This window comes from Drosophila santomea, chromosome 2R, assembly GCF_016746245.2.
Source record: "Drosophila santomea strain STO CAGO 1482 chromosome 2R, Prin_Dsan_1.1, whole genome shotgun sequence".
NCBI classification, from domain to species: Eukaryota; Metazoa; Arthropoda; class Insecta; order Diptera; family Drosophilidae; genus Drosophila; species Drosophila santomea.
In genome coordinates this window covers 20,379,335-20,398,460 of record NC_053017.2, presented here as the reverse complement: position 1 = coordinate 20,398,460, position 19,126 = coordinate 20,379,335, and the positions used below count along the sequence as shown (strand labels likewise).

The 19,126-nt window shown below is 45.3% G+C and overlaps 1 protein-coding gene across 1 annotated transcript in view; it reads left to right on the top strand.

Annotated features, from left to right (window-relative positions):
* The window catches only part of LOC120446695 (Krueppel-like factor luna), a 31,879-nt gene extending 13,667 nt beyond the window's left edge, over window positions 1-18,212 (top strand). Inside the window, exons 4-5 of the mRNA XM_039627792.2 lie at window positions 16,023-16,853; window positions 16,969-18,212. Of these exons, the coding sequence (XP_039483726.1) occupies window positions 16,023-16,853; window positions 16,969-17,141 (1,004 nt within the window). The 3' untranslated portion in view covers window positions 17,142-18,212. The remainder of the gene's footprint in view (window positions 1-16,022; window positions 16,854-16,968) is intronic.
* Window positions 18,213-19,126: the final 914 nt, after the last annotated feature.

Below are 19,126 nucleotides of genomic sequence, written 5' to 3'. Positions count from 1 at the left end.
TTCGATTCGGGGAGTGTGACTTTGCTCCAATCGTGACTTTCACAATCAACCTTCAGAAAGGTTTTTCGAAGACGACGACGACGACGACGACGAGTAGCGTGTACCAGGCGCAAAATGGGTTGCAGACGGCCAGCAAATCTGGAGGAGCAGCGAAGGGGGGGTGGGGGAATAAACTAACAACTTTTCAAAGCGTTTACTTTGGCGCTTCATCGAATAATATTTCTCACGTTCTATTTCTTTGTTGCTGCTGTCGAGGCTGTTCTTCACTTTTTTCCCCACAGATATCTGTTTTTGTTTATCGTCTTCTGGCACTGGCAGATTGACTGGGTGCAGGGCATCAATAGACGACAGGCCAGGTCGGATTGGTTTAGTTTATAATTCGATCGCCCATCTGCTTTCTCAGTCTCATTGTTGCCGCAGTAATTTTGATCGGCTCGATATTTTGGGGGAACTTTTTCACGACCGGCAATGGAATATAAAGCAAGAAAATTGTATTTCATGCATCGATCTTGTCAAGATTGTCATCGGAAGTGAAGAAAATTCTGGCCTGATCGTTTCCAAGAATTCAGTTTTGTGCTAGCAATTGTTGTAGTTTCTGTGATGGGAAACAGTGTCTATAAAATCAAATTAACACTTATATAAGTAAGTAACTCAATCAATAACTCCGTACGCACATAAACAAATGTTTGCTCATTATTCATTTATATGTTTTTCGCATTTGTTTTAATAACTCTATATCAAATTAGTAAATCATAATAATAGTGATATTAAGACTATCAACATTAAAAAAAAGTTAACAATTATCGTTGTAACGTTGCGCTCCAGGTACCATTTATAATCAATAACTAAAAGTAGCTTAACACAACTTTTATGGCAAGGATAAAAATCAGCCTGGACTGGGCTAAATTCAATTATCCACAATTATAATCCAATTAGAGTTATATATCGTTTAATGGCCACGTTAATGGTAATGGGACATAAAAACAAAGAGGGAGGGAGGGGCAGCGCGGAATCCTAAATCAATTTCCTGTCAGCCATCAACGAGTTTCATTCAAATTCCTGTGTCCACGACTCCATCCATGGGGACTTGGCCATCGCAGAGAGGAAAGGAACTATGTAAATGCCGGCAATCTCCATTTGGCATTGCCGTTTGGCCATTCCCATTCATTAGGTGGCCATTTCAATTAAGCCATAAAAGCCAAATCTAAACAGAAGACCAATTTTCCAAATCCATCCCATTCGCAGTCGAACTGTTCCCATTCAGCGCCCCTTTGCCGCCCACTTTTCCCCTGCTCCCAGTGATTTTAGCCACAATGTTATTGCCTTTGCATGTTGGAAATCATAAAAATGTTAAATGACAAGCGGGCGCATGTTCATTTTAGCGTTGTCTGTCTGTAGTTGCAGTTGCTGTTGTTGTTGTTGTCGTTGCTGTTGTGTTTGTTCGCATTGTCAAATTGCGATCAAAAACGCAACAAACGAAACATGCCACACGGAGCCCGGCCAGTCGGCATCGCAACCTCCTGGACCAGCAGCATCATGAATCAAAGCCAAAAGCCTAGCCACCATCAAACACTCGCACACTAACTTTTAGTGAGCAGCAACAACAGGCACAACAACCCGCGACAACCAGAATCAGCTGAATGCGTTTTAACGGCTACTTGTCTTTAGCTATTTATTGAAAGGATTTTCAACACTCGCACGGGGAGCCAAGGAGATACTCGTACACTGGGAAAAAAGTAGGACCAATTGAGAATTTTACACACTTACTAAGATTAATTAAATGCAATTAGATGGCAAGTTAAAGTTATTTATATCAAGGATGTAAAGGAAAGGAGCCAGGGAAATAAAACTGAAGCTCTTTACTTTAATAATTAATATAGTTAAAATCTTTATAGTATTTAATATGCAATACTAATCCTTAGTATTGGCCAACATTAACGCTCAGTGGCTCTCTGCACTCAATCTGCGTTCGCTGCCTAAGTCTTTCGTTTGCTGCCTGCCAGTTGCTAGCGTCAGTCATTCATGCATTCAATCATTTAATTCAATTTGAAATTGTACAACAAGTCGCACATTTGCGCCTGCCACATGTCCACAACCCCGAGACGGAGTCTCCACTCCGAGACAGATCCAGACTGCGGCCACTTGGACCAGGATTGGGATTGCTTCGGTAGTGGGACTCGAATTGGGAGCTGTGTGAGCTGTGGGCTGCTGCGCATTGATGCCACAGTGGGGCCGGGAACAGTCACACACATTTGATTATGAAAAGCATGCGTCTGCAACTGCAACTTTAGCTGCGTCTTGTGGCTGCAACCAAATCGATAAAAATAATTGGTTGGCTGTAGCTCAGCTGACTGCGACTGCGACTTTGACTGCAACTGCAACTTCGTCGGCGACTTCGACTGCAACGTCGACTTTGCGCCTGCGCGCTCGAATTCTGTTGAATTTTCAGTTTGACATGGATTGCTGCTGTTGATCGGTTGGTCCCGATCAGGGATCAAGTGGGGGGCTTTGAGGGGGCTTTGGGGGGAGGGATGACGACCATTACAACATGGACAGCAGACGTTGGCGGTTTTCCCACGTTCGTGAAAATATTTTTTCGCAAATTATTGGTAAAATAAAATTGTGCACATTTTGGTTTAACGATTTGAATGTGCGCGCTCTCTTACAAGGAAATTAAGGCTGGCGAATGGAGTAATCCTAATGAAGCAATCCCCATAACTAACTACACACAGACACCATATAAATACGTCTGATGGATTCGATTGTGCAATCGGTGTGAGAAAATTCACTGATATCATATCGTTTGATATAATAAATTCTTGCTACGTTTTTGCACGTTTGAAAGTAAAAGTATGTATAGTGGCTAGAAAAGGAAAGTTTATGGCTGGTTTTGTTTTGACTCATATAGGAATTAGTTGAAAGTATAAAATGCTTCTTATCATCATAAAAAGTCCTGCTAAATTCTTTGCCATTAAATGCTCTTGACTTTGTACAAGATACCAACCTAACACAATCCGGCAATTAGTTTCCCTATCATTAAACACAATTTAAGCCAGTTTTAGCCACTCCGCCCAATGCAAGTTGTGTAACAAGTGGTTTGCCCTAAATCATCTTGCAAATCTGCAGGAAAGAGAAACGAGCGAAAATTCCTGCGCAAATTACGCAAAAGCTGGGAAAACAAATGTGAGCAAATTTTTATTTACTTAACGTGTGTAGCTGGTGACAGTTGTCACGGCTGGTAAGTAAGGTAAGTAAGGTAAGTAAGGAGTCCCACTCCAGCGGCTTGCACTTTAAAAAATTAATTGCCGAGATTTATGAGCCAGTTAGTGGATCGAATCGGGTCCGCGGGTCCGAGTTAAGTTGTATCTGCAGATGCTAGTCCGCATCCACATCCCCATCCACATCCACATCCAAGTCGTAGTTGGAGCTAGAGTCGGAGTCGGATTTGGCGTCTTAGTTGGACTTGGAGTCGGAGTGCGTGCTCAGTCCGTTAGGAGTTTAGAGTTGAGAGCCTTATAAGGCTGCCGCGCTTTATGCATAAGCTGAACCACATTTTCCAGCCACTTCACACTTTTATCAGCTTAAAATATGAAGCGGCAATCTATGGGAAAATCTTTTATAGACCAACCTCCACGGCAGACGGAGTTACCATCGGGGCACTCGAACGGAGAAGTCCCGCAGTAGAAAAGAGCCGACAGTCAATTGTGTGAGGAGAAAAGATTTGCGAGCTCCGATAAAGCCGAATGCAGTTGGATGCACTCGTGAGATGATGACGACGATGCCCATGGAGGAAATGGAGGTGGAGCTGGAGCTGGAGCTGGAAGTTTGGAGTTGGGGGGCTCTGTCTGGATCGTCGAGAGAGTCGTTTCCCCCACAGCGATTTTTGATATCTCACCCCGGGCCGCGTTTGCGGTTTGTGCCCCACTCTCTATAATTAGACAATAAACAATGCCACAGACAAAAGGCATTGGGTGCTCGTTTGGGGCGTGGCCAATACCTCATACAACACCAGACACACACACACACACGAGAGCATCGGTTGAAGCCAATGGGCAATCAAAATCAGCGACAAATTGTGCATTTTGTGGTCACAAATTGAGTTAACGCTGCCAAATTAGCGGCATGAATTTATCGCTCGGCCAAACGGCCAACAACAAAATCAACTGGCCAAACGCAAAAGCAAACGCGGAGCGGGATTCGATTCGGGTTCGGGTTCGGACTCAGACTCAGACACAGAGACTCACAGCCAAGCTTTAATTAAGTCTTTACCCGGCCAGCCACTCGGGCAGCGGCAGCCGTTGTTACCACACACTGCGAGAAATTGCCCCCGACCACCGGCAGCCGTTCCAAATCGATCCCATCCGTGGACAATATTTCGGAAACTCTGGCCATCGTTAGCTTAGCGATTTTCCGCTTCGGGCCGTTAAGAGCTTAGTGACCATAAAAAATCGGCTGTGACAGTGACGAAGTAAAGTATTATGGTAATTATGGTAATTAATTTTCAGATCTGAACAACATATTGTTTGTTTTTTAATTAAGTCTTCCAATGTCTCTAAGTACTATAAAGTAAACATGAATTTCTTTAAACCAAAATCAAAGATGTTGCCTGCAGCAGAAAGATTTTCTTGCAGTGCGCGTCTGGGATAGCCAGCACCATTTGAAATTGGGTGCACCGCAGCCTGGCTCGCTTAAATAAATAAATCTGCTCGGGTTGCTGCTGCTGCTGCTGCAGCACAGTGAGGCAGCTCACTGTGGCCAGCAACAATTGGCGCTCGCCTCTTGCCACCAATAAAAGATCGCAGCTCGCTGATTTGACAGGTGAACAATTTTGGGGTTGGGCAGTTTCGAGTCCGAGTTGCAAGTTGCGAGCTGCGGCATGTGTCGCTGCCTCTCGTTGTTGCCGCTGCTGCTGTTCAGGTGCCCACCCACCTGGCTTCGATTGGCGGTAACATTTGTTTTGCTCGCCAGATTATTTCAACAAACTGGTGACAACAAATTAATTTAAAAGATTGCCCAGATATCAGCTCGGTTTGTATTTTACTTACTTTGTTCGCTTAAGCCTCCTTAGCATCGGTGGGTGGTTGTTAGCTCAATTGATAACTGCAGGAAGATAGCAGGCAGCAGGGAGCTGGAAGCTGGGAACTGGGAACTGGCAGATATTTTATGAATACTTTATGGTGGACTGTGGGAATGGCGGAAGATGGGAGTCCTCAGATTGCATCGCGGGCGATTTATATATCCTTTCTCAGGGCGGGTGTATTGAAACTCTTAATTGGCTATGATACCTTAACAGTCTTGATTATAAACAACTGGTGAGAGTAGAACCACTAAGTAAATATATACAACAAACCAATAATCCAAACAAATCAATAACAGCTTCATCGAATTACTTATACCTCATAAAACTGACATTCAATGATTTTCGCTACGGAATAACTCACCACTGCTGTCGTTCGCTAAATCTCAATATGCAAACTGTGTGGTTGTGCTGTTGTTTTCAAAACCACAAAACCAAAATTGATTGCACACTTCAAATACCATTGAAAAGGCGCATGACGGATGCGATCGGATCGGGCATAGAGACAGGCCCAAATAAATATGGCCTGGCCGGGCCATAAATAAAGCGAAGCCAGCAAAACCAGCGAAAAATGTGCCGAAATCGAACATTGAACATCGATTTTGCAAGGTCAAATGGAGGAATCGAAACTGGCTGTGGGATCTGGGATCGCCTGTCTTTTTTTTGGGCCGCATCGAAGCTCCCAGTGCGCTGCTAACTGCTGGCTGCCCGGGCCCTTAAACTTTTCAAAAGTCAACAGCAGTTTAAACTCGTTTGCAAAACACTAACGGGCAAAACGCCTCGGTGCCCCCCGCCGCGCTCTACACTCAATTTGTTTGCCCAGCGGCATTGAGAATTGGAGTGTCAAACTTTCAGCTTTCGATGCACGCCAGGATCCCGGGACCTGGCCAAAACCCATGGTCGCGAACTGAAACAGAAACGAAGTCGCCATTACACCGAGAAAAAGAGGAATCACAAACAAGTAAGAGTGTGCAAATATCTTAATTATGGCATAACTTTTAAGATGATGGTCACACTTGGAAGAGGAGTAATTTTTGTTGACCTGGCAACTCTAACTTGCTTGTTGCATTCAAAGTTTCAGTTATTCGAATTGTATTTTAAGCAGTGAATATAATTGATATACTAATAATTCCTCTCAGTGCACTGACTCAGAGAAGGAGGTACTACAGCGGAGGCTGGCTGCGATGGCTTCTTGCTGGTTTTGTATTGACATTAAATGAAATAATCTGCGATGATTGTGCATTAGTTGCAGTCGGATGCTGTCCCATGGCCAGGGACTGGGGTAATAGTTCTAGACTGCTTGCTGCCTCATGCAGTGACTTCCACGAGGGGATTGGGGATTGGGATGGCCATGGGAGGATGGTAGGATGGGAGGATGGGAGGACGGTAGGATGACTGCTCGTGGAGCATCGCTGGGTCGTGGTTCCCATGGCATGATTTTGCATGAAATAATGTGGCGCACGAGTGGGCGGGCAGTTCCGTGCGGGGGGCCACTTGTCGTGGAGCAGTCGTTTTGGCATTGCCAAAGATACAAGGCACAGTGGGGCAAAGGTGTTATCACAATCAATCAGTTTGGGCGATAAATTCAAGAGTACTGTTAATGGCTAAAAGAGTTGCATGGCATGGATATAATACATTTTAACTGAGTTAGCTAACTTAATGGGAATACAAAAGGGAACTTTGAATTTGATTCTCGTTTTATGATCTCAGTCGGACTGACTTCAAAACTCGTATGGGTTTCTATGCAAATCACCGATTGAGAATATAGTTATTGACAGTCTTTCATGTTCTCATTTTGTAGCATACTTTTTCAAGAAATTGTTAGGACTGTTAGAACTGCTTGGGAATTTGAGAGCAAGAGCGGTGAAGTAATCCTTACGATCCTCTTATTTGTATGATGCTAAGGACGTTTTTCGATAGATTTTCGCATTTTTCAGAGCCACAGTACCGCAGGCTAGTGTCGCAGTTTCGCTGTGGCTTTTTGGGAGCTTCATTCAGGCGCTTGTCTTTCGGTTTCTGTTTCTGTTGCTCTATTGCTGTATTGCTGTATTGCTGTATTGCTGCTCCGTTCGGCTTGGGGTTTTCCATTTTACTGTTTCTGTTTCTGTTTTCAGCCGCCAAATTTGCGATGAAACAGGAACCGTTAACTGCGGCAATTTGTGCCTTCTCCCTCACTCGCCAGCCGTCTCGCTCTGCGAGGTGTCTTTCAGTTAGTTTCCCACGTTATAATTCGTTAGATTGCCAATGCTTTTTTCGGAGTAGTCCGACTCCAGCACTCGGATTGCTTTAGTTTTGGGAGGCTTTACTTCGTGGTGTTCTGCCGCTGATTGACGGCGCTGAATTTCCATTTTAGTGCAATGGCAACTATTACCTTCTAATATCTAATAACCTAAACCAAGTTTCTGTATTGCAATATATTTTTTTTTAATTTATGGTAGTAACTATTTGGCTTAATTAATGTTATAGGGTATTTCAAACTTGGGATCAACGCCACAATGTTTTCCTCTTGTTTTGGGGTGTTTTTCGGGAGGTTCCTTGGGATTCCCAGGCCTTGGGTTGACACTGTCTTGGACTGCTTGGACTGGTGGCCAGTGGAGTGGGAATTGCGTGAGGAGAGGCCTTTCTCTTTTCACCTCTCTATTTCTCGTCGCCCGTCTCGCTCTTTCTCCAGCCTCACGTGCAGGCAATTATTTTATCAATCATTTAGGCGCTGCCACAGGTAAATGTTGTAGTTGCAAGCTCCTCTTCACCCGGCTAGTCGTCTGTGTTTTTTTTCCCCCCCCCTTTTTTTTTTGTGTTTGTGGTGCTGCGAATCTTCAGTGGTGCTGCTGCTGCTGCTGCGGTGGTGCTGGTGGTGCTCAAACAGCGAAAACGCATTTAATGTCTGCTTAGTGTGATTACGACGCATTAATGCCGTGCTCTGCAGCCAAATGGCCAACAAACGTCCAGGCATCTCCACCTTGTCTATACGTTTTGTTGCTATTTTTTTTTCCCCCGATTTTTTTCCTATTTTTGTTCGTGTTGTTGCTGTAGTATTTTTACTGTTTTACAGTCACCGGCCTCGTCTTCAACTGCAGTTGTTGTTGCTGTTGTTATATGTGTGTTAACTTTCAAATAAATTAAACATGAAGCCGGGATCATTTATTTCACTCGCTCCACCTAGCCAACGTGCTGCACTGTGAGAAAAGGTTAATTCAAGTAAATAAAGAAATAAAAGGAATCATTTAAAAAACATTCATAAATGCTTAACATAAAGGCATAATTTCAGCGGCTTCCTATTTTTCATCTGACAGTATCACTTATGTATTAATTATTTATCAAATATTTCATATTTATTTTCGCTTGTGTAAAACTGGCCAATTTTACTAGTCGCTCGTTTGGGGCAAGCAGCAAGCACATAAATACACTCGCACACACAACCACACACACGCGACGCAATGTTTCTTCATTTTCACATTAAATGTGCAATCCCCGACATTTGTTTGAATTAACACGCGGCAATTACCGCTCACCAAGCCAAACTCGACTCAAACTTCGACTCCAACTCTGCAGTTAGCCCCAAAAAGTTGGGAGCTTGGCGATCCAATTATCCCAGCGCCAACTTCGAGTCAACCTCGAGGTGAGCCTTTCCAGAAGCAGCTGGCGAGGATCTGACTGAGCTCCAATTGGTGATTTGGAGGGTTGTAAAAGTCGATGCTTAACTGCACAATCGATCAATCTATGTATAATGACCCGGCTGATTGCTGAGTGCTAATTCTTAGATAAATAACATTAATTAATCTCGTAAACTGATCAGTGGGCTACCAAATGGGCAGTATCCTGTAGAGATTAATAGCTACTCTAAATAATAAAAGGATTGGCCATACTAAAGGCGCAAAGGACTTTGGAGTTATCCTTTGATATAAATGTGAACCTGATAAATAATATATGGGACATAAGTGTTACCCATTCGAATTCAACATAAACTATTTAAACATACGTGTCACTGGCTCTTATAAAGATATTTTTGGTAAGACTTGCATTAAGTCCGCGCCTGCCAGCCCATCGATTAAATCAATGAAATGCTGCATAAAACGATCATTTAATGCACCATCCGATTCGATCCGAGCCCAATCAGAATTCCCGGCCATAGCGTTTTATATAAATGCATATATATGTATATGGTAAAGTTGTGCCGCCGCAGAAAAAACCACTTAAACTGCTTTGCCGCTGTTTATCTCAGCCGGCAGACAAAGAAATGCATAAATTATTTCTCGCAGGCATTTTAAAGCGCCTGTTAGCCCAGTCGATTGCCCAGTGCAACTGGCAACTTGCAACTTGCAACTTGCAACTATCAACTGGCAACTGGCAACTTGCAGCCGATGGCCGAGAGCGACTCTGCCTACTTACTGGCCATTTAGAAAGCCTTCGCCTTCGCGGCCGTGTCCACGCTTTTGTCCATATTTGTACACAATTAGCAATGACACAAAAACAAAAAAAAAATAAATAAAAATGAAAAGGCCAGGGGAAAACAGAATCGCGGCTGGCAAGTGAAAAAAAATGGAAAAAAAATAAAAAATGCATACGTTAAGGAAACAAACTTCACACACCATAAATCGATTATCATTGCACACACACAAACAGACACATACCGGCTAACGCATACAGACATAGCGACACCATGGCGGGACACGCACACACACATATATAGGCATTAAATCAAATTGTGCATTTTACGCCTCGTCTGGTTTGTGCATAAATTTATTTATCGGCTTGTCCATCGACATTGGCTGCCGTCGCGTTATCGCACACGCATCCACGCCATCATCATTACCATCGCAATAATCGTCATTATCGCCGCAGCGATCGTCATCATCGTGATCGGCATTTGGTCATCGGACCATCGGACATCGGACGACGGACAGCGGACATTGCGTATACGCCATGTGCGCGCGCGATCTGCTTGTGTCCGCTGTGCATGCATAAAATGTATAACAAAATTGTCATTAGCGCAATGCATTTGTTAAGCACTCACAGATCGGGCGATAAGTGAAGGAACGGGTGCTCCTTTATCCAGCTCCTGACCATCCACCATCCAGCATCCAGCATGCAGCATGCAGCATGCAGCTAGCCAGTCATCCGACCATCCATCCAGCCAACCATCCATCCATCCATCCATCCATCAACGCCAGGAGAGAGAACACGCGCTGACAATCAATGGCGACAAGCGAAGCTGCCTGAAACGGGTCCGGTTTTGGTTTGCAGGCAGGCCAGCTATTTCACACCTTCGCAGTGGCCTACACTGGCAAAAATTGGGACTTGATCGTAATACTATGAGTACAAAACAATCTTTAAACTGATTGGACAGTATAAAGCTATATTTTAGTAGGTAAACTCAGCTTTGAAGACCTTAAATGTACGATTATAGTTTGCTTGTCATGTAGAAACGCCGAGTGTTGACTAGATTTTGTTTTGCGTGTATGTGTAGCTCTGGGATCCTGGCTCTTTGGCTTTTTTGGCCTGGTCTGGGGGCTTGGTGTAAAATGCCTGCATGATTGGCATTGCTTTTGTATCTTCGGCCATGTCCGTGTGTCGTCGCCGGCTTATTGACAATGCGTCAGGCGTTTGCTCCGCCGGCGGTGGTCAGCTTTGATGACTCCAGTTGGCCAGTTAGCCAGTTAGCCTGTTAGCCCGTCCGCCAGTTGGCCAGTTTGCCAGTCTGCCAGTTTGCCCGTCTGAGCAGAGAGATGGAGCTCAGCTGCGACGGAGCGACGGTCTAAAAACTAGTTGCGTTGACATACCAATTAACTTGACAAATACATAATTGGTAGCAAAAACAATTAAATGTCCGCTTTTTTGCTGGCTTTCAGCTACCGCCTTTTGATCAAGAACTCCATGCGAGGCATGCCCCTAAACACACGACTCTGATCGACCATTTCGCTGTCAGCTTATGAGTCTCAGAAATTCATTTAAATTTATCTAGTTGTCAGCGTTTTTCTGCCATTGCTCTAAGATATTTGCACAATTTGCTCATAAAAAAGAAATCAACCAAAGCCAAAAACCAGCACAAAAAAAACCTGTGGGAGTCGGCTGGATGAGGGGCAACATTGCATTGGGGTTTTACTGGGGAAGCTGGGGACTCGGGAGAGGAAGCAGAGCTAACGAAGCGCCAACGTCTTGCGATGCTGTTTGCTGATTTTCTTGTGGGCAGCCCTCGCTGACTGGGAATACCCTTTGGGATGGAAGGGTATTACGTGTTTGTAAAGCAACTTAACATGGTCATTTAGTTATCAGAAAGGCGATTAATAGATTTTTCATTAAATGGGTTGTTAATGGGTGCTCAGATTAAAATTGAACAACTATTCAAGATTCAATTCAAAATACAAAGTAAAGTAGGCAACCTTACAGTTTCACTGTTTTCACTGTAATCACTATATGAACTCATAGATCTGCGAAACTAAAGGGCATTCCAGAGTCGCCAGCCCAGACATTGTTGACTTTACTGGGCTTATTTTAGCTGGCTCCTTTGGCAGGTGCAGTTTGCATTCGCTGTGTTGTTGCTCATTAGTTTTTTCCCTGCTGCCACGGAGTCTACGTCTGTTACCATTTTGGGCTGGCTGGGAATCGGGCGCTGGATTAGCAGGTAAGGTAAGGTAAGGTAAGGTAAGGTAGGCCAGCCGCCAAAAGGAAAATCGAAATGTTTTGCAGTGTGCAGTGTGGGAAAACTTTTATTTCAAGGTTCAAAAGACGCCCGCAGAGTGTGAAAAATGGCTAAAACAAAAAGCCAAAGTGGCTGGCGGAGGGTACGCTATAATGGTGGCGATTCCGACTTACCGACCGACGACTGCCCCCACGGCGTATGCGCAATGCCATAAATCCAATGTGACTCGTCGGTGGCCCAAAACGTATCGGAGTCAAAGTTGGTCAACTGATGTGGCTGTGGCCCAGAAAGCGAAACGGTTCATGTGTGAAAATCGCTGACTGCAAAAGATGCAGACACGGACACGGACACGGATACGCAGCCATGTTGTTTCATAATTATAACTTAAATACGACAGTTTCGTATAAAAATCAACTAGTAAATCAACGTAAGCTCGCCTGGCAATTAACTGGCTAGAAACGTAACACACGTTGGATGTTGGTCGGTACTCGGTGCTTGGTGCTTGGTGGTGCCTTCTGGTGCTCTGGTGGTGCTCTGGTGGTGCTTGGCCGAGCACGTCGCCAAGTTTTAGCCCGGAATCGGACTTGGAGCCAAGTTGAGCTGAGCTGTGCTGAGCTGCGCTGCCCAAGCCAGCCAAGCGAACTGTCAATTATAACCAATCGCACACCAAGTGCACATTAAACCCTATCAACTGTTTTTGTAATTTATTGTTCGCCTGGGTTTTTCTCTCTCCCCGACGCTCCTCATTTCTAAACTTGCAACTCTTGCAGTCGCATTTGGTGCGAGATCCGCATTGCACATTGCGCACTGCACACACCGCACACGCTGGCACAGTGGGCACAGTTATTCGAAAGGCAAAAAGTTCTCATAAATATGGAAAATATATGGAAATATATGAAATAGGTCTATCTAAAGTTCCATATATGTTTCATATATTTCTTGAGCACGATTCTGACTCACAATGTTTATTAGGAGTTTATGGCTTACTTACCATTTTACCTATCAAACTATCGCTTGCAAAGGAAAACATATACTTTACCTTCGCTCTTGTGATTAGCGGATATGATCATAATATAATAATAATATTATATTATCCTGTGCTGGTGATGAGCAATTACGAATTACTACTAACATTTGTTGGCCATGGCACACATAATAATGTGTGTTCACATAATCTCAGCTTTCGTTTAATAAACTTTCAGGCTGGATAATTAGCTACCACTAGTTCTGCGAAAAGATCGACAAAGCGTAGTTCCCTTAACCACTTACTTTCCACCACGGTTCCCTCTCGCCGGCGATGACTACTTTTCTTGGCTTGGTCTGGGGACGATCTGGCCTCATCATAATTATCGCCGACTGCGGCTGGGGCGGCACGTTCGACTACGCACACTCACAGAGGGGGCGGCAAAGGGGCCGGGACCGATGGGGGTAAATGGGAATGGGGATGGGGATGGGGATGGGGAGTTAGAGATGGGGGTTACCGGCTGCTCAACGTAAATCTAGCTAAGTCAAATGAGCAGTTTATGGCCACAGCGACGACCATTTGAAGACGCGCCAAAGGAGCCCGAGATGGAGGAGCCTGTCTATATAGCATCGCATCGCATCGCATCGCATGGCATCGCATCGCTTTGGATCGCATCGGATTGGATCTGCCGGGTGCCACTTGGGGGCAACATTCACTTTTTTTATTGCACCACTTTGGCAATAGGCACAAGTGTGATTTCAAATCTCTGGGTCGCCCGGTGCTTGCTGTTTTGGAGTTAGCTGTTTGTGGCCTGTTGCCTATTGCCTGCTGCCTGCTGCCTGCTGAATGTTCCCTGTTGCCAAAGCCAAATTGGCAGAAATATGAAGTCAGCGTGTGCATTTCGGTAAAAGCGGTGATTACACACACACACTCCCAAGCACACACATTTGGATATTGGACAGGAGAATGGCCATTTGGGAGACGAGAAATATATGACAGCCGGCGAGTTGGCACATAATGCGCATTAGCATACGCCACCGTAGCATCCAGTTCCCTTCTCTCTGAAAATCTTCAGTGCCACAACTAGGTACTACTACTACTACTACTACTGCTGAACTTCCCTTTCCAGCAATTGCAAATGGGGCAAGCGGAAAAGACACAGAAACTACAAATGCAACTGCAACAGCAAACAGCACTGTGGGCTGACGTTGATGGCCAGTTCAATTAAATGCCATCAATTTTAATAACGCGCCTGCCTGGGCTAACGGACCTCAACCCGGGGCCACTCTACCTGCCTCCCTCGAAACTACAGTCCTACTTCTGGAACACTGCCTCCCTGTGTCCAAGTACCGGGCTACAATGGCTACAGTGCATCTAATATCAGTGGGAATACTTTTACCTAGCTTAAGAGCCATTGATGAAATAAGCTTTTTATAAAGCGAAATTCCTACATTTTTTTATATATTTATTTGTAATATCAAGGAAAGGCTGTCATCGAGCTGATCCTCCAACAAGGAACTCCATAAATGGTGCAATACCACATAGCCCAAGGATTCACTTTTTATTGCCCATATTACGACTTGCTTTGAAACACCCTTTGAATGCTTTGTGATTTTATCACTTCTGCGCTCAGGGAACAAAAGAGGAAGCGTCGCACTTAGGCAGGTCCTACTGTGGCGAGTCTCCTACCTTGGGCACTGTAACCCGGTGCTGGTGAAACAAAACGCTCGCTGGCATGGAAATTACAAATGCATCAAGCCGGGGCACACACATGTGTAGACAGTCGCAAACGCACTTGAGGCACTTGAGGCCAAGAAACCAACGGACCCCATTCTCTGCTTGGCCGGTCAGTTTAGGCCCGGTTCGGATGGTCTGGTTGCTGTTGTTGCTGTTTTTGCTGTTGTTACTGTTGTTGGCCATGTGGCCCTCGGTCATGTGGAGTTTGCAGGCTTGACAAAGCACTTAAGCCTGGGTCACTTGTACAGATCGCCTCGATCCCCTTTCGCCTGCCTTTTGTTTTGGCCACTGACAAACGAGCTGCAACGCCGAGAAGAGTGAAAATTGAATGTGCTTAGCAGGCAAAAAGAAGAATAAAAAAAAATCAGAGGGTGACTTGGGGCAACGGGAATAAGCTTTAAATACTTTTTCAGCCTGCACTTGGGTTTTAATTTGTCAAACTCGCTGTCAAAGGCTAACTAGTGCGGTGATTTGTTAGTATGAACACACTTTGTTCATTGTATAAATCCTTAAATTGCTACTTACAAGTTAATATAAATTTATAAAAATAAATAGACAAAATGTGTTGGGCAACTGCGAAATCCTAGTTTAAATAATTCAGTCAGGAAAGATGCCTCAAAAATCGTAAAGCGCAACAAGTGGCCAAGTGAAGTGGCAAGCCTGGGCAAACTTCTGTGAGATTTCGGTTTGCTCAGCCGCATGGAGCACCCTTCAAGATGAGGGGAACTGGGAGGGGTGGGGTGGTGCATTTTGGGGACCGACGGCAGCAGCAGCAGCTGCAGTTTGGCGGCAATTGATGTTGATGTCGCGGGCGCCAAAATCGACACACTTGTCCCAACTGCAACTGCAACTGCAACTGCAAATGCAACTGCAACTGGCAGCCGAAAGTGGCAGCAGTCGTCGTCTGGAGCGCATAGTACAGGTTAAATGGATCACGACTGCACGGATTCGCTGTCCGTCTGCATCGGAATCCGCCTCTTGGACACTCGTCTCCATCTCCATCTCCATCTCCAACTTCAACTCCAACTTCGACTTCCACTTCGACTCTTGGAGTCTTCGTCCGTCCATCTGTCCGTCCGTCGACTGCCGTCTGTTTGCCGGCCATAAAATACGCGACATGCAAACGTTTTTGATGCAATGAGGCGGTCGAACGAAATTAGGAAATTGTGTAAAGACTCCCGACTGACAGGCCAAAGTGTTCCCGGCCAGCTGCTTCCCTTTAACTGCTCCTCAACTGGCATGCCCTGCATTCTGGCTTGGTTTCACAACGTCTATAATTGAAGATATACGCAAATATTTATTGCTTACAAAATAGGTTATTTCAGAAATTTTGCCACTTATTGTAACAACATCCTTGGCTTTTAATTGCAGTAGCCAACATATGTGGCACAGGGTATCCTGATGTTCGGCTTATTCAGTTAGCTAGCCTACCTTGTTTTTCGGTTGGTAGTTTGGCTCAGTTTGCGGTTCATTTACGAGGCTCATTAGGCATTGGCGGCCATAAAGTTGGCCCCGCCATTTGGCCATTTTGTTCACCGAATCTCAATGGGTTTTCTCAAGCACTCTAACTCTGTTTTTCCCCCCTCCAATTTTTCGCCCCGCAGCGAGTACTTCGCATGGAAACAGCAGCAGCAGCTACAAATTCTCGTCGGCCAACAAGGCAGTTGGCTATAGCAATGGCAAGCCGGGTGGATCCTCCGGCTCGTCCTCGTCCTCGGGCTTTGGAGCGGGCTCAGCTGGATCCTCGTCGTTGGGGGCCTTTGCTTCCCAGCAGCAGCAACAACTGTATGCCTCCTCCGGTGTGTCCAAGTTGCCATTCTCGCCGTTCTTCGCGGCCTCGCCATTCTTTTTCACCTATCGACGGATCAGCGGAAGCGGAAGTGGCAACGGCAACGGCAGCGGCAGCGGAAGTGTCAGCGTCAAGCAGGAGGACAACAACAACAGCTGCAGCTACAACAACGGCAGCAGCAGCGGCGGCGGCGGCGGCACAGGATCGACGACGAACAGCATGCAGGACTACGAGAGCAAGTTCTCGCTGCTGAGTCTGTTCAAGAATCCCTACAAGTTTGCCGGAGGCGATAGCCATGCCTCGCGCAAGACCTCGCCCACCGGCGGCTCCAGCAAGTCCCTGGCCTCCAACTCCTCGCCCAGCTGGAAGAGCTACGCCGGCTCAGCCTCGCCGCACGCCGCCCTAAATCCCGCCTTCGGGGGCATGGCACGGGGGGCAACGCGCAAGGATAGCAGCAGCTTCAGTGGGATTAACTTTGGCGGGAGCAGCTCAGCCTTCGGATTCACCACCTCCTCCGATTCGATGGCCAACGGCGGCTACAATGATCTCTCCAAGAACCGCAAGGTGCACAAGTGCGACACCGAAGGATGCGACAAGGTGTACACCAAGAGTTCGCACCTCAAGGCGCACAAAAGGACGCACACAGGTGAGATTCAGTTGAAAGCACATATATTCCATGATTATTTCTTAGTTTAAATTACTGTAGTTATTAGTTTTTGGTAGCCAATGAACTAAGCTAATTAACTCCTAATCCTTGCCAGGTGAGAAGCCGTACGTGTGCACGTGGGAGGGCTGCATCTGGCGCTTCGCCCGCTCGGATGAGCTGACCCGCCACTACCGGAAGCACACGGGCGTGAAGCCCTTCCGGTGCCAGCTGTGCACTCGGAGCTTCAGCCGCTCGGACCACCTGTCGCTGCACATGCGCCGCCACTGAGGATTTGGAACTGCCTAACTGGCCATACATACTCGTAATCGTACTCGTACTCGAAATCGCACTCGTGTTCGAACTACTCACATCCGTGAATACTCATCTGAGATGCTGTCGTGGAGCAGCTCTTGATTATTTATACGCACTCGAATCACATCCATTGATCATTCACTGAGACCAGATATTCCATGTCGCCTAAGTAGCTCAATTTAGAACTTAAGAGGGCTCAAAGCCCAACTTAGTTTGTAGCTAGACTATAGTTTTGTGGCCGAAAGATTTGTAAAATTTTTCACATTTTAAGCCCAGAGACAATTGCCTTCAGAAGCCAAGTTAACAAAGTGGATTTTTACCTACTATACATAGACATACATATGTATCTGCATAGTTAAATATATATACATACTACGGATAGTTTTTGGATTGGTGCTAGCAACTTGCGTGTACATAGTTCTAGATAAACGTATACAGCCCCTAGATTGGTAAGATGAAATTTAACTAATTTTAGATCAAATTTTAATTGGTTTTTAAGTAGAAAATTGTATACAGAAAAACAAACAAAAGAGGCAAAACAACCCGAAAAGCAAAGCAATATTTATATATATATATAGAGATACTCTCATCTGCAGGGTATTTTCATCATTTTGTACTATACGCATATGGAGTGATAGTTGATGAGGACTTTTACTTAAAGGGGCTCGATAAGGGAAGTGTTTGATAGCGTCTTCTAACAAAAACATTGATAGTTTGATAACATCGATTTCTTATTAAAAAAAAAAACTGTATTCAGAACCATAGGTGCCTTAAATTCTATAACATACTTGCTAAAATTAAGTTATTAATTTTAATTTCATCTTTTGTTAATCCTATAAGCATAGTTTTTCACCCAACATATACGCTTTAAGCTGCCTTATAGCCACGCAACGCACTGTATTCCCTGGCGAACCCCAATAGCAATTTGCCTCATACCAACTGTCATCATAGATTTTAGCACACTCATAGACCAACGACATACACACAAAAACAAAACAAATTGTATTATTTTTTGAGAAATAAAAGAAAAGCGAATACTTTTTTGTACCAAACGAAGCCTTGGCCGTGCTCATTACGGGATACCTGGCCAAATCCAACAAATCCGACAAATCCGCCAAATCCAAGGCAGAGTCCGAGTCCGGCGAGCATTTTCATTTGAATGAAAAATCAATTGGCGCACAATGGGGCTGCGGTTAACCCACAAGTGTGCCCCTGGGTTCCCTCCAAACCCCCTCTCTACCCCATCGATGGAGATGTGTGGCAAGTTGTCAGCAGCGACTGCCGGCCGCCTTTTGCTCTTGCTCTTGCTTTTGCTATGCTATTGCTATGCTTTTGCTGTGCTTTGTGGCACGGCACGCACTCCCCGCCAATTGCAATTGTCCAGGGGAGCATTGTCGTCGTTTGTCGTCTTTTGCAACTTTGCAACGTACGACCGCGCGTTGTTTGCAATAATAAAGATGACAAATTTCTCGTCATTTGTAATTTCAATGCGCGAAGCCGGAGCTTTGCAGCTTTGGAGCTCTCGAGCCATGGAAGCTGGATCTTTGGGCCTGGCTAATACGCATAACTGGTTGGCTGGTTGGTTGGCTAGATGGCTTCGATGGTGGATGACACCTGCAGCGGAAATCAGTGCATGAATAACGCTCTCGGTCATTAAGGCACAATTGTGAAATATTACGCATACGCCATGGCAATTTATTGGTAAATTAATAACCGAATACAAGGCAGCCGACAGTAGCGACTACTACAACCGCTACTGCCGTTTAATTTTCAGCTCTTGGTGGTGCTGATGGTGGTGGTGGTGGTGGTGCTGCCGTCACCGCGTTTAGCATAAAGGTTAGACAAATATAACAGACCGGTTTTTTGGGTTAATTAATATGCCTTGGGTCAGGTCAATATTGAAGGAATGGATGGATGCCAACCGAGTGACTGGTGGGCCGGGGAGGTCAGGTTTAATGACC